Source organism: Bubalus kerabau, chromosome 11, assembly GCF_029407905.1.
Source record: "Bubalus kerabau isolate K-KA32 ecotype Philippines breed swamp buffalo chromosome 11, PCC_UOA_SB_1v2, whole genome shotgun sequence".
NCBI lineage: Eukaryota > Metazoa > Chordata > Mammalia > Artiodactyla > Bovidae > Bubalus > Bubalus kerabau.
The window spans coordinates 81442634-81458341 of record NC_073634.1 but is presented as its reverse complement, the minus strand read 5'-3'; the positions used below and the strand labels follow the sequence as shown (position 1 = coordinate 81458341).

Genomic DNA, 15708 nt, shown 5'->3' with positions numbered 1-15708 from the left:
GCAAGTTATGACCAACCTAGATAGCATATTAAAAGGCAGAGATATTACTTAGCCAACAAAGGTCCATATAGTCAGAGTGATGGTTTTTCCAGTAGTCATGTATAGACATGAGAGTTGGACTATAGAGAAAGCTGAGTGCCAAAGAATTGATGCTTTTGAACTGTGGTGTTGGAGAAGACTCTTGAGAGTCCCTTGGACAGCAAGGAGATCCAACCAGTCCACCCTAAAAGAAATCAGTACTGAATGTTCATTGGAAGGACTGATGCTGAAGCTGAAACTCCAATACTTTGGCTACCTGATGCAAAGAACTGACGACAGAGGATGAGATAGATGGCTGGATGGCATCACCAACTCCATGGAAGCTCCAGGAGTTGGTGATGGAGAGGGAACCCCAGCGTCCTGCACTCCATGGGGTCGCAAAGAGTCGGACACAACTGGGCGACTGAACTCAACTGAACTTAATGTCTAAACAAAGCTGTTTTCCCAAGGAAACTGTACATTTTTTAAGACTTATTCCTAGGTACTTACTACTGTCAAATTTTACATTTCAAAACATTATAGTGATGGGAGTTCCCTGGCTGTCCACTGTTAAGGACTTGTGTTTTCATTGCTGTGGGCTTGGTTCAATCCCTGGTGGGGAACTAACCTGACCAAAAAAAAAAATGTTATGCCTGACAATAAAGATTTTATGCTTAATTTCTACATCTGACACCTTAGCAAAAACACATTAATTCTAATATTGTATCTGCAGATTCAGTTACTATAATCATATTTTCTGCAAATGACAATTATTTTTCTCTTTACAAAGCTTTTTCATCTTATTCAAATTTCTCTCATGTTATATAGCACTGGCTAGGATCTTTAATACAACATTTAAGAGAAGTATCATTAGCAGAATTCCTTGTCTTTTTCCCAATCCTAGATGGAAAACTTTCAAATACTGAGTATAAATAGGAAGTCTGTCATCCTTTGGAGGTGGGGTGGGTTGTTTAATTCTCTCTGACTTCCCAGCATATTAAATCTTCTGATTCATATCTGTAAGTCAATATATAAATTTATTATAATGTTCCTGCATCTTTTGAGAAATTCTTATGATTTGTATCTCTTATTTTAATCTTTCAATGTGGAAAATTATACTGTATGAGTTACTAATGCTCATCTTGCATTCTTGGGACAAAATCCAACTTGTTCATGATGTATCATCCTGCTTTATATTGCTAGATCTGGTTTGCTAGTATTTCAGGATTTCTAAATCCACGTTCGTAAGTCTGATTAGCCTATAATTTTCCTTTTCTGCACGTTTGACAGGTTTTTTTTAATATCAAGATTAAGCTAGCACCATAAAATGGCATGGGAGACCAGTCTTTTTCTATTCTGTATAGTTTTAAAAATTTAAAAACTACTTCTTCCTTGAATGCCTAGTATCATTCACCAAAAAAGTTGTGTTAGACTGGAATTTTCTTGTAACTTCTTGATTAATCAATTGACTTAACAGTAATGAACTTTAGACTTTCTATATATCATTGAATCTTTTTCATAATATTTTTCTCATTATTTGTCCATTTTGTTTATAATTTCCTAACATGAGATTGATTCCTAATATCCTGTTATGATTATTCAATTTTTCTGATATTGGTTATTTAATGTCTTGTCTCTTTATCTTTTTTTTTATGAACCTCTAAGAGGTTAATAATTTTATTAGTCTTTTTAAAGGAGCAACTTTTGAGATAACTTGACCCTTTAAATTGTATGTTTATCATCTATTTCATCTACATCAGTTTCGATCTTTATTATTTCATTTCCTTCTATAATTCTTAGAATTTATTCTCTTCATTTTATGGTTCCCAGATAGAAATTTATTTTCTAATGTATGTATTCAAGCCTATATACTCCAGCCATTTGCAGAAGCATGGATGGACCTAGAGATTATCATCCTAAGTGAAGTAAGCCAGATAAAGAAAGACAAGGAATCTTAAAAAAAAGATACAAGTGAATTTATGTACAAAACAAAAACAGATCCACAGACATAGAGAACAAACTTACAGTTACAAAAGGGAAGGAGGGAACAGAGAAGTTTCAGATTAACATATACACCACGTACAAAAAAGATAACTAACAAGGACCGACTGTGTTGCACAGAAACTATACTCAGTATTTTGTAATAGCCTTTAAGAATCTGAAAAGGAATATACACATATAACTGAGCTGTACATCTGAAACTAACAACACTGTAAATCATCTGTACTTCAATTAAAAAGAAAAGGCCAATATACTCCTCTTCTATGTTTTGCTTTTAGGTGTAGTAAACAAGTTTAAATATGCAGCATTTTCATAATCAATCAGTTCAAAAGTTTCTAATTTCTATTATATTATCTTTGTTACTTAAAGAGCTTGATAAAACACAAGAGATTAAAAAAGACACACTCCCCACACTCAAGAATTACACAATTCATAGAGAAGGTAACGTACTATATTCTTAATCCTAAAATGCCACTTATTTGCAGACCTGACATTGATCAAATAACTTCCCTTAGGGAGAAATACATAACTCTTTCACTTTAATTTTAAGACACTTTCCACCTCCAAACATGCTAAAATAATTAACAAATCACAAATAGCTAAATGAAACACAAGGCAGACAGAAGTAGTAAAGAAAGGAGCAAGTTATGTGCCACAAGAATGACAAAAGCAGAAATGATTATTGTTTTGTTCCTTTTTTTGGCCATGCCGCATGGCAGGCAGGATTTTAGTTCCCCAACCAGGGGTCGAACCCACGCCCCCTGCATTGGAAACACTGAGTTTTAAATCACTGGACCACTAGGGAAGTCCCAAAAGGAATAATTATTCATGAACAAGCACTGGGAAAGATTCAGAAAGGCTTCATGAAAAGGATCATATTAAAAGACAAAAAGGAAAGTTAATCACAAGTATAAAGCAAGGCTTTAAAAAGGAAAATGCAAAACTATATATCCCAATTTTGCTAAAAATTTATAAAAAGGTATTCTAAAGGAAAAATGTTGGCTAGGGCTAAAAGCATAAAAGGATGTTTGTGGAACAGTCTGTGGCCTAGTGTGTTAAAGTATAGAACCGGGAAACTGTTGATGAGTTTAAAAAGTAGTTTGGAGCTAGATTAATGGAAATGGGGCTTCTGTGGTGGCTCAGATGATAAAGTGTCTGCCTGCAGTGCGGGAGACGCGGGTTCCATCCCTGGGTTGGGAAGATACCCTGGAGAAGGAAATGGCAACCCATTCCAGTATTCTTGCTTGGAAAATTCCATGGACGGAGGAGCCTGGTAGGCTACAGTCCATGGGATCGCAAAGAGTCAGACACGACTGAGCAACTTCACTAGCAACCAGAATAGTATAAACTAACCTGGAATTTTGAAAGGTAATCAAAAGAATAAAAAGAAATAAACTGAAGAGACTAGAGGCTTACAGAGTTAGTGGGAGGACATAGGAGAGGCTGAACAAGTATAGCAGAGATGAAAAGAAGTGAACATGAGATAGAATAACCAAGAATTGGCAAGTCACTGAAAGTGGGCATAGAAAAAATTAAGACTTAAAGATGACTCTGAGGATGAAGTAAAAAATTTCTAGCTCAGGTAGAGAAGGAAGTTAATAGTGAAATAGGGTAAATATTAAGATAAGCAAATCTGGGAGAAGTGAGCTCATTTTGGGACATTTTCAGTTTAAGGAATAGCAGGAACATACACATGGTAATATTTTGTACAAAAGTAGTCATGTGTTACATGTTCAGAAAAGAATCCAAGATGCAGATGTAAACTCACTTGGTGTACTGGCACAGGAATAATAGGTGAAAAGTAAGCATCTCTATTTTTCCAATACAGAAACTGAGGTTCAAAGAGGAAAGCAAATTGGTCAAGGTCACACAATCAAGTGGTAGAGTAATAAGGCAGATCTGACTCCAAAAGCATCTAGTCACTAAACTAGACTGTCATTTACGTTTCACTGATTTACCGAGGAAAGGGAGACTGACAAAAAGCAATGAGAAAGATGGGAAAGCCAGGAGAGTAAAATATCACACAAATGTAGGGGAGAGGAGTTTCAGAAAGTTAGACATACAACAAAGAATTAAGAATGAAGAAAAATAAGGATGGAGAGGAAGTCATACTCTGGCACTGAGTTATATAAGAACTACTGAAAAAGAATCATGGAGGCAGGGCTTAAAAAAGCAGTGTGAGATAGAATATAAATTCTGAAAGGGATCAATTGAGTAAGAGGGGAGCACAAGAGAGAAAGTTTTTTAGGATGAAGAGGCAGACTAGTATCATAGTGGTTATAGAAAAGGAGGTGGCAGAGGGAAAAAGACTGAAAATGTAAGACTAAGAAACAATGGATGGCATACATAGTCATGCAGAAGGACTGAAAAGTCTATAATCAACCTAGTACAAGGAATAGGGATTTAATGGATGAGAAGTGAAACACAGAATGTGGAAAAGCTAAGAACTCTTTAAGATTTGAAGAAACAAAAACCAATTTTCTTAAGCAAGCTCCTTTATTAGCACATAAAATTTTATAACTATGTAACTATCTGAATAAAGGACAATTATTTCATCATAGTCCTGGTGAAGCACAGGATGAAGCACAGAAGACAGAGAAAAGTTTCATAGTAAGAGAATGATATAAAAAATCAACACGTCACTTGGGAACAACAATATTAATTCTAGTAAAGCCCTTTTTATGAAAGTGATTTTTACATTTGTAGTCATAAAGGAACTAAATGTTGTGGCTCAGAAGATTAGGTAAAATGACCTAATTTCTTCCTAAAAGTTTTACCTGCTTTTAAACTTCTCATCACTCCAAAGACAGTCAATTCTTTATAGACAAATATATGGTAAATTGTGGTTTTCTGTTAGCATTACCAACATAGAGTTCACTGGTGAACAAAACAAAACAAAAAAGCAAAAAAGAGCTTTCTTATAGAACGGAAGTGAACATAAAAATAAATTTTGAGAAGATCAAAGTTGATAAAATTAATAGCAAAATACCTTGATGTTTTTAAGTCAACAAGAACATGAGCTGAACATGAGGAACAGGAGCAAAGGCATTTATAGGAAGTAAATAATAGGACCAGCATCAAAAGTCTAAAAAAAATAAGCAACAGTAAAAGGGAGTAGCAAATATACACAGGCCAGAAGCATTCTCTTAAATCACAGTCCTACTTAGAATCTAGTAAGGCAGGACTATGGTACTCTGTGACTCTTCAAGAGGGACCCAGAATAGTCTTAGCAGGGGCTTTCATAAACTCCCAGTTCAGTTCTTTTTAGCTTTGTTCCATCCCTCCATGTGCCTATAATTTCAGCTTCACAGTCCATTTCACAAACGGCTGCTTTTGCCAGGTCTCTAATCTACAGCAGCTCTGGGACAGTAGCTTCCACGAAGCAAGGATATAGCTGGGGTAAAAAAGGAAAATAACGAGAATAGCCCTGTTCTACTATCATTTGTACTTCATAGACAGTATTAACATCCTTTTTCATTCAGTAGGCTAAACAAGACGAAAAATTCTGACTTTAGAATTTCAGAGAGAACAGAATGTAATTGATACAGAATTCCTCAAAACAATATAAAGAAATACTTAGTAGCATGTTAAAAAACCCTCAATCATGTAAGTCAGGACCTTCTCCAATGCATTAAACACATCTCCTACATGATCTGAAGAAAAAATTTACAGCACAATTAAATGAAACTGGAACCTGTATTTCATTAATAAGTACAGTTGACTCTTGAACAGCACAGGTATTAGGGGCACTGACTCTCTGTGCAACTAAAAATCTGCATGTAACGTTACAGTCAACCCTACACACCCACTATTCTGCACCTGCAGGACTGAATCAACCACAGACTATGTAGTGCTGTAGTACATCTTTACTGAAAAAGATTCAAGTACAAGTGGACCCACACAGTTTAAACCGGTGATTGTTCAAGGGTCAGCTGCACGCTACATAGTTAAAGGAGTACTCTTATACTAAAAGTGAAAAAACAGCATGCTTAAAAGTGGGTCTTTAGGAGTACGGAGATATGAAGGAATAGAACAGGAGGTGATGTATTATCTACAGACATTCAAATGTAACCTTTAAATTTCACTTTAAAAACATAACAAGTGCTACTTTATTAGCTTAAGAAAAATACCTTCCATCTTTCACTACTATTAAAGTAGTAATTTTCACACAAATTAACTTCACAAAAAATGTATTTTGCTGGTCTTTTCTAAAAGTTGTACTGCAGCAACGGGCAGAAAATTTACTAAATACTGATGCCATTAGGTTTTAAATACCAAGAGATTAAAATACTATAAATGTACTAAATAAGGCTGAACTAAGTCCTAAGTGGAAAATGTTAGCTGTACATTTCTCAACATTAACTAATTAAATGACTAACCTTGTAAGGCAGGAATGGCAAATAGGTTTTGTCTTACATGCTAACAAATGGTTTTATTTCTTAAAGCACTGCATTAAGAATTCTGGGCTATGCTCCATTAGAAAGATGCTATGATTCACACTATAAACAGACTAAGAAAGTTTTTGAGAATTCTCATGCACATTTGTCATCCCTGTCATTAAGTTTCACAAAAGATACTGCTTTCACCTATTGGCACCTGAGTTCTAAATAATTTATTGCAGTGTAGGATTTTAAGGCATGTTGATTTTTCTCACTCCTCGGTATGACAATCTACTTTAGACCTTTTAAATCTATCCAAATTTCCACAATTAACCAACTATATACCTGGCATGCCGGTAGCAAGACCCTGACCAAAAGCCAAAGTTGGATTTGCTGCTGCAAGTGATTCAGCTTGCTGCCCTTGCTGGCCCTGATTGGGAGTAAGAGGGCGCTGACCTGCCCCAGCACGGAGAACCTACAAAGGACAAATGATTTCCTTAGAAACGATATTAGAAAATAACAAATTAATTTATCTTGGACAACTTTATATTGCAGATAGCCTTTGGGTATTCTTTGAACATATTTACATTCAAAGAAATGTCAGTTTACCATTAAAAAGTACAAATTTATGTAATTCAAGAACATCATCTATTAAACAACATGGAGATTTTAGAAGGTCTTCACAAAAAATTATTTCTAGTATTTGTGCTTTTTAACTTAACAAAGTAGAATTAAAATGAGAGAGATGTTAGGGGGTAAGGGCAAAATTTCAGATGAAGAAAAAAGTTTAAAATTTGTAATTTTGTAAGACTGAAAACTATAAATTAAATATAATGACTCAATTAGTCTCTTACAAGACTGTGATGCAGAGTGAAAACTTCAAATTTAACCAGGTTTTTAGGATTTAGAAGCTTTAATAAAGTGAGCAAAAAGCTGCTTTTTACTATAAAATCTTAGCGTGAAAAAAGGAACAAAGATTTCATCAAAACATGTGAAAACTTAAGAATGGTCAAACTTTACTACTTCATAATACACAGCTCTTCTTGCAGTGATAATACACAACCATGGTACACATTACTTTCACAAAGGTAAATACTTCAACAGTTCAGGACAAGGGGGATTCATCTCAAGTCCAACCATGGAAGCAAGCATCATGCCACAAGTATGGGTAATGTTTAGGCAATGTGATTTTTTTTATTTAGCAGAAGAAGACAGATTTTAAGAGTATTAAATGGTGCTATGGCATAATCTACAAGGACTGAGTCAAAGGACAGCTTTAAAAGAACATCAACATAGTTTAAAAAGAAAATTCAACTGCTAAGTAACAAACACGGTACTTGTCATTAAGTTGCTTCTTTGGTATAAGTATGATAAATGTGACAACCAGAATTCTGGCATTTTTTTCAGATTTTTTTTTTGACATTTACTTACAAAAATAGCTTCAGGAGAGCGGAAACTGGGAAAAAAATCTTCAAGATAAACATTTTCTGTTTTAAGAAATTAAATCTAACCTTTACTGAAAATATTTCATCTTTCCTTGCTTAAAAACAAAGTACCCAGTAACCTCCTTTTTCTGGTCAGAAATATATTAAGTTAATATTTAAAACAGTAATTTAAATACCCAGAAGAAAATGAACTGACAATCACTTTAATAGAAACACTGTGAGTACACTTTAAGAATAAAAAATTAAAAACTGTTAAGACATTTCAAGATAGTTTCAAAAATGAAAATGTAGAAGTGGGATACAACTAAATATTCAAATTCATATAATTACAACTAGTGGGAAAAAAACCCCATAATATTTGTGTATCACCTATATGATAGGTACTGTGCTAAACACACTGGGAAAAATAAACAGAGAAAAAACACAGATCTTGAATGCAAGGGGCTCATACAACTTCAAAGACTCTTTAGGTATTATTTAATGAAGGCAAGCCTATACCTGTTGCTGTCCAGGCTGAGCTTGTGATGCTGCTTGTTGATTTGCTGTGTTGTTTGCCGCAGCTGCAGCTTGCTGCTGAAATAAATTGGCTGGATACACCCCCCACGGAACACCATAATACTGAGGTGGAACCACTGCCGGACCTAAACCCCACATCCCACCCCCCCAAAAAAATAAAAAAAATAAAGTCACTACATTTTATAGAATAAGGTTGGTCAGTTACTATTAGATCATAAAAAAGGAACACTATATAAGACTTAGAGAAGATGTTCTTACAATCCTATATCCACATGGAATTGCTTTCCCCTTTCCCAATTCTACTCGAGACAAAGTCTACCGAGACATGGATTATTAAAAAAAGAAAGATTCAGAGGTGACAGCAGCGGTATTAATGAAAAGATATGAAGCTAAACTCAAGAGGGACAAATGAACTGACAGTATACTTAATCACCTTTTCAACATCTATTGAATACTAGTTTATGCACTTGACACTGGCAAATAGGAACATTAGACAACATAAAGATTTCCTATATTCAATTCATCACTCTTTTTAAAAAGGTATTTTTTTTAACTGAAAACATTTTTGGCTTTTAATTTGTAAACTGTAACATAAAACTAGGGAACATTTTGGTACTAAGCTTGCTAGAAGTATATTTTATTTGTAAACAGAATTTTAAAAATATTTTTCACATCTGAAACAAAATTAGTTACAATTCTCACAAAGCAATTGAAAATCACATAAAAATAAATGAAACGTCAGTGCTTATGTGATTAGGAAACTGGAACCAGTGAGTTAAGACAAGAACGAACTATATTATATAATCATAAAGGGACACAGGCATAAGAAAGCAACTCAGGAAAAACAGAGGAAATTCTTGCTCTATCTACTTTATCCAAGATAAAATTTAATTTCTGGTCAGTATGTAGTATCACACAAAATAAGACCTACCATTAAATTAATAATTAACAAGTCATGTTTCCTGGCTGATAAAACAAATATGTCCTAAATTCCATTGATATGATTTTAGTGTATCTGGTGGTGGTGATGGTGTAGTCACTAAGTCGTGTCTGACTCTTGAGACCCCATGGACTGTAGCCTGCCAGGCTTCTCTGTCCATAGGATCTTCCCAACCCAGGAAGTGAATCTGGGTCTCCTGCATTGGAGGCAGATTCTTTACCAACTAAGCTACGAGGGAAGCATTACATATTAGTGTATCTAACATGTATTTTAGAAAGTCAAACTCTTGGTTTCACTTTGTTTTAGAAGAAAATAAAGCCCAATGTAACTGAACCACTAACATGAAAAGCTTCAAAAAAAAAAAAAAATTCTAAAGACGGTTTAAGCAAAATCTATAATAAAGACTCTTAAAACATAAGAAAAGGATTTATGAAGAAAGGATACACTGTCACAACAAAACAAAAGAATCAGACATCCAGCTAGAATTTCTCTGTCCAAAAGTATCCAGAAGTTACCTGTGGCTAAACAGTTGAAAGTTGAATAGCCTAAACTGAGATGTGTTCTAAGTATGTAATACATACTTACTATGGGGATTTTGAAGACTTAGCACTAAAAAAAAAGTACCTATCAATAAAAACTATCAATAATCAATAGTTAAATCAAACAGATCACTGAAATTAAGTTCATGTTTTTTACTTTTATAATATGGTTACTGGGGGGGGGGGGGGGGAATCTTAAGTTACAATCTGTCTCCCGTTCTATTTCTACTGGACAGTACTGATCTCAGAAAGTCGAAGTAAGTCCAGAATGCCAAGAATCCTTATCTCGAAACTAATGATCATTTAAAGTTTCTTCTTTCAGGTTCCATAGATTCACAGATTAATGATTCTCTGTATTTAAGATATACCAGCACTTTACATATTAACATCCAGTTAAATGGTACCAGGAAAGCTCACATCCTTATGGAATCACAGGCAGATCTACACCAGAAGTACTCATTGTGACAGGTTAGTGTCAGTTGGCTAACTAAGGGATCCAGCAAGAATTTGAAATTAACATTTTTTCTGCATCTTAAAATTCTTGTGTATTAAAAAAAAAAAAAAAAGGTCCACAGATACCTAAGAAACCCACAAATGCCTAAGAAAAAAATACCTGTTCTGCAGGCATGATAATAAATAACTACTTGAAGCTGATTTAACATTAATTGATCAGTGGTAATTCAGTGAGTTTATCACTGACAGCTTCAAGTTATGAAAAGTTAGTCAATCAGCAGCCTCAAACAAGGAAACAGAAACACACTTCCATGGTTGATATATCTCCCTGCTCCTGTCTTGGTAACCAACATAAATCATGCTTAAGACTAATTCATTCCTGTCTCTATAACTGACTCAATGTAAAACAACTTCTCCCTCTAAACCCTAGACAACAAATCACTTTATTCAATAATATTGTGCCAAACCAGTACACAAGTCTTCCTTACTTAAATAGGAAATACAATTTGGTTTAAAAAAAAAATTTTTTTTTTTTTTTCCAGCTTTAGTGCAATACAATTGACACATGACACTGTATACTTTTGCTTTTTAGTCCAGATTTTGAGTGGTAGTTATCAGGCTTTGACATTTACTAATATATTCTTTCCAACTCAATCCCACCTTTTCATCCCTCAGCTTGCCTGTTTATTCTGATACTGCTAATTAAACTTTACTTTTTAGATACTCATTCACTCAAGACTGAACCTCTTTACCTTGTCCTATTCCTGCCCTGGGTGTTTACTATTCCTGACCTGGAGGTAGCTGCGATAGAGACTCCTGTTAGTGTCCATCTTATTTTCTGAGAAGTAACTTTATTTGCATTGTCTCTGTGGGTAAATGGGATCAATTACAAGAATAAAGATTTGCTAATGTAAGATTTTTGAAGCTATAAAACTAAAATGTAAACCAACTATGCATAGGAGGAAAAGAGTTATTAGACTTAGGTTTTCTCCTGTAGCATTACAGTTGAAAAATAAACTAACTCTGGAAACTTCATTTCACTCTGGATATATGTTTCAGTTTTCCCTAGGAACTTCAAATTGCCCCAACAGACAAAAGTAAAGCTTACTCCAAAATTAAAACTAAATCCAGAACAAGAAAACAAGTATGAACAGTAAGTTACCTGCTAATGTAGCTGCCGCAGCCAATCCTGCTGCAGTATACGGATCAGTCCCTGGAGGAGCAGCACTAATAATATATGGATTTGGCACAAATGCAGCTGGAGCAAGGCCTGCTGAAAATACACCAGCTGTATTTGAAAGAGAGAGAAATAATAAAAACATAAGCATGACTTTCTTCATTAGGAAAAAAACTCTATTCTGAAATTGGAGTTGGGGAGGAGAGAGTATATGATAATTCTAACTCTTATTACCTAAGTGACCTTGAGCATGTAACGCAACCTATTTCTGGGGTTCTTCATGTATGAAACAGGTATATAACCAGTAATTTCTGTTCAAATTAAATATAAATGATTGTATACTACTAGCACATAACAGGAACACAATAAATGTTTAGAGCTAGAACTACTATTGTTCAATAGTGGTTTTTCATTCAATCTTTATTAAGTTAACTATGAGCTAGGGGTTCAACACTGAGGAGGACAGATATGATCTGCCCTCACAAATCACAATCTAGTCAGAAAAACAAGTAGAATTACAGTGTAAGTGCGATGAGCACAGAGGAACAGGATATCAAAGAAGCTTTTGGTAGGATGGTATGGAGTTGTGGTAAGATAAAACTGGAGCCATAATCAAAATGAAGACTCATGAAGAGCTTCCTGGGTCATGTTAAGCAGTTGGGACTTTACTCTAAAAGTAAAAGGAAAACAGTGAGTTTTAAGCAGGAGAATAAACCCACTTCTGAGTCTAATATATACTGAATTAGACTTGGTAAAGGAGGCTAAGGAAGATTTATGCTAGAATTTCCTCTTCTGGAAAGTAAATGTGAAAAGTACAAGGTAGGAAATAGCTAAAGAGAATATGTTTAAAGTTAAAGGAGCTCAAAAATGTTGAAGTTGAAAAAGATGGTGGGGGATGGATATAGACATAAAAAGCAAGTGGACATAAAATAACTTTTATGCTTACTATATCATAGTGATTTTCATGTTTCTGGACTGTGATGCACAATGTAAATATTATTTCTCATGGACCTAGCATCCACACACGCAAATGCCACAAACAAAAATCTCAAAAAAATGTTTACCCTTATGGAATTTTAAGAAATAATGGCCACAACCTACAATAGTGATTTCATGCCCAGGCAACACATGGCCATTTGAATAAAACAGAGGGTTCAATTAAATCCTTGCACTATTTAAAAGATCATTTGTTCAAAGCTGCATTCTTAGCTATGCCCTAGATCAAAGGCTTTCGAGATTTCCCTCTAGTGCCTGTACTGTGATTCAGCTCAGTTCAGTTTAGTCGCTCAGTTATGTCCGACTCTTTGCAACCCCATGAACCACAGCACGCCAGGCCTCCTTGTCCATCACCAACTCCCAGAGTCCACCCAAACCCATGTCCACTGAGTCGGTGATGCCATCCAACCATCTCATCCTCTGTCATCTCCTTCTCCTGCCCTCATTCTTTCCCAGCATCAGGGTCTTTTCAAATGAGTCAGCTCTTTGCATCAGGTAGCCAAAGTATTGGAGTTTCAGCTTCAACATCAGTCCTTCCAATGAACACCCAGGACTGCTCTCCTTTAGGATGGACTGGTTGGATCTCCTTGCAGTCCAAGGGACTCTCAAGAGTCTTCTCCAACACCACAGTTCAAAAGCATCAATTCTTCGGCACTCAGCTTTCTTCACAGTCCATTTCTCACATCCATACATGACGACTGGAAACACCATAGCCTTGACTAGACGGACCTTTGTTGACAAAGTGATGTCTCTGTTTTTTAATATGCTGTCTAGGTTGGTCATAACTTTCCTTCCAAGGAGTAAGCGTCTTTTAATTTCATGGCTGCAATCACCGTCTGCAGTGACTTTGGAGCCCAGAAAAATAAAGTCAGCCAGTTTCCACTGTTACCCCATCTATTTCCCATGAAGTGATGGGACCAGATGCCATGATCTTAGTTTTCTGAATGTTGAGCTTTAAGTCAACTTTTTCACTCTCCTCTTTCCATTTCATCAAGACGCCCTTTAGTTCTTCTTCACTTTCTGCCATAACGGTGGTGTCATCTGCATATCTGAGGTTATTGATATTTATCCTGGCAATCTTGATTCCAGCTTGTGGTTCCTCCAGCCCAGCATTTCTCATGATGTACTCTGCATGTAAGTTAAATAAGCAGGGTGACAATATATAGCCTTGACGTACTCCTTTTCCTCTTTGGAACCAGTCTGTTGTTCCATGTCCAGTTCTAACCGTTGCTTCCTGACCTGCATATAGGTTTCTCAAAAGGCAGGTCCGGTGGTCTGGTATTCCCATCTCTTTCAGAATTTTCCACAGTTTATTATGATCCACACAGTTAAAGGCTGTGGCTTAGTCAATAAAGCAGAAATAGATGTTTTCTGGAACTCTCTTGCCTTTTCGATGATCACAGCAAGAATAAAGATGTTTTGATATACGTGTTCTACTCCTATAACTACAAATTGAAAAGTCAGGACCGAACTTTATATTCTATATTTTTATGATTAAAAGACTGCTTTTAAAAACTCAAAATACTATTAATAGTTAAGTATATAAAGCAGAAAGCCAAAGTCCTCATGTAACCTTTACTGATCATTAGTTTATAGCCTTCTCAATTTTCTTTTTTGACTTCAGAAATGATTTCAATATAGCTCTCTCCATATTTATACTACAAAGCTGACAAAAAGCAGGAAGGTTTCAAATATTTGAAAAAGAAGGAATTAGTTTGACCTAATGGATATATTAGGGCTTCCCAGGTGGTGCCAGTGGTATAGAACCCGCCTGCCAATGCAGGAACAGTCGGAGATGTGGTTTTGATCCCTGGGTTGGGAAGATCCCCTGGAGGAAGGAATGGCGACCCACTCCAGCATTCCTGCCTGGAGAATCCCAGGGACAGAGGAGCCTGGTGACCTATGGTCCATCAGGTTACAAAGAGTCACACATGGCTGAAAGCAACTAAGCACAATGTACATATACTGAAACTTCCGCCAAAAAAGGGAAAACTTATTTTAAGCTCATGATTCACTTAGAAATATTTGCAACACATGAGATCTCAAGCCACATGCTTGTTTGTGTTCCTGTTGTTGTTTAAGTAACTAAGTTATGTTTGACTCTTCTGCGACCCCATGACTGTAGTCCGCCAAGCTCCTCTGTCCATGGATTTCCCAGGCAAGAATGGGACTGCAATGGGTTGCCATTTCCTTCTCCAGCGGATCTTCACCCACCTAGGAATTGAACCTGCATATCCTGCACTGCAGGCAGATTCTTTATTGCTGAGCCACACGGAAGCCTATTATGAGTGTGTACACATAAATGCATATGTTTGCATGTATACACATACATGTGTTTGAATCTATATTTATATATGCATATGTATAAATACATGCCATTCTAAATTTTTAAATATATATATACAAACACACTGATATGTTTAATATTATAGGGTATTCAGTCAGTTCAGTCGCTCAGTCGTGTCCGACTCTCTACGACCCCATGAATTGCAGCATGCCAGGCCTCCCTGTCCATCACCAACTCCCAGAGTTCACCCAGACTCACGTCCATCGAGTCAGTGATGCCATCCAGCGATCTCATCCTGCCGTCCCCTTCTCCTCCTGCCCCCAATCCCTCCCAGCATCAGAGTCTTTTCCAATGAGTCAACTCTTCCCATGAGGTGGCCAAAGTACTGGAGTTTCAGCTTTAGCATCATTCCTTCCAAAGAAATCCTAGGGCTGATCTCCTTGCAGTCCAAGGGACTCTCAAGAGTCTTCTCCAACACCACAGTTCAAAAGCATCAATTCTTCAGCGCTCAGCCTTCTTCACAGTCCAACTCTCACATCCATACATGACCACAGAAAAAACCATAGCCTTGACTAGATGAACCTTTGTTGGCAAAGTAATGTCTCTGCTTTTGAATATGCTATCTAGGGTGGTCATAACTTTCCTTCCAAGGAGTAAGCGTCTTTTAATTTCATGGCTGCAGTCACCATCTGCAGTGATTTTGGAGCCCAGAAAAATAAAGTCTGACACTGTTTCCACTGTTTCCCCATCTATTTCCCATGAAGTGATGGGACCAGATGCCATGATCTTAGTTTTCTGAATGTTGAGCTTTAAGCCAACTTTTTCACTCTCCACTTTCATCAAGAGGCTTTTATGCTACTTTAATATGCTTTTCTCACTTGCCAGATAAACACAGATCCCTTTCCATGTCAAGGGATACCTATTTATTTTTTATTTTTTTGGTGGTGTGTGTAGGAG

General features: G+C 36.1%; 1 protein-coding gene across 10 annotated transcripts in view; it reads right to left on the bottom strand.

The window, feature by feature from the left end:
* The window catches only part of PUM2 (pumilio RNA binding family member 2), a 121436-nt gene that overhangs the window by 44438 nt on the left and 61290 nt on the right, over window positions 1–15708 (bottom strand). For 9 of the 10 annotated variants that reach the window (XM_055540861.1, XM_055540856.1, XM_055540862.1 and 6 more), the window contains 3 exons: window positions 11454–11579; window positions 8342–8484; window positions 6744–6873 (listed from right to left, as the gene is read on the bottom strand). In XM_055540861.1, coding sequence (XP_055396836.1) covers window positions 6744–6873; window positions 8342–8484; window positions 11454–11579 — 399 coding nt within the window. The remainder of the gene's footprint in view (window positions 1–6743; window positions 6874–8341; window positions 8485–11453; window positions 11580–15708) is intronic. The other variant, XM_055540865.1, reaches the window with a different exon arrangement.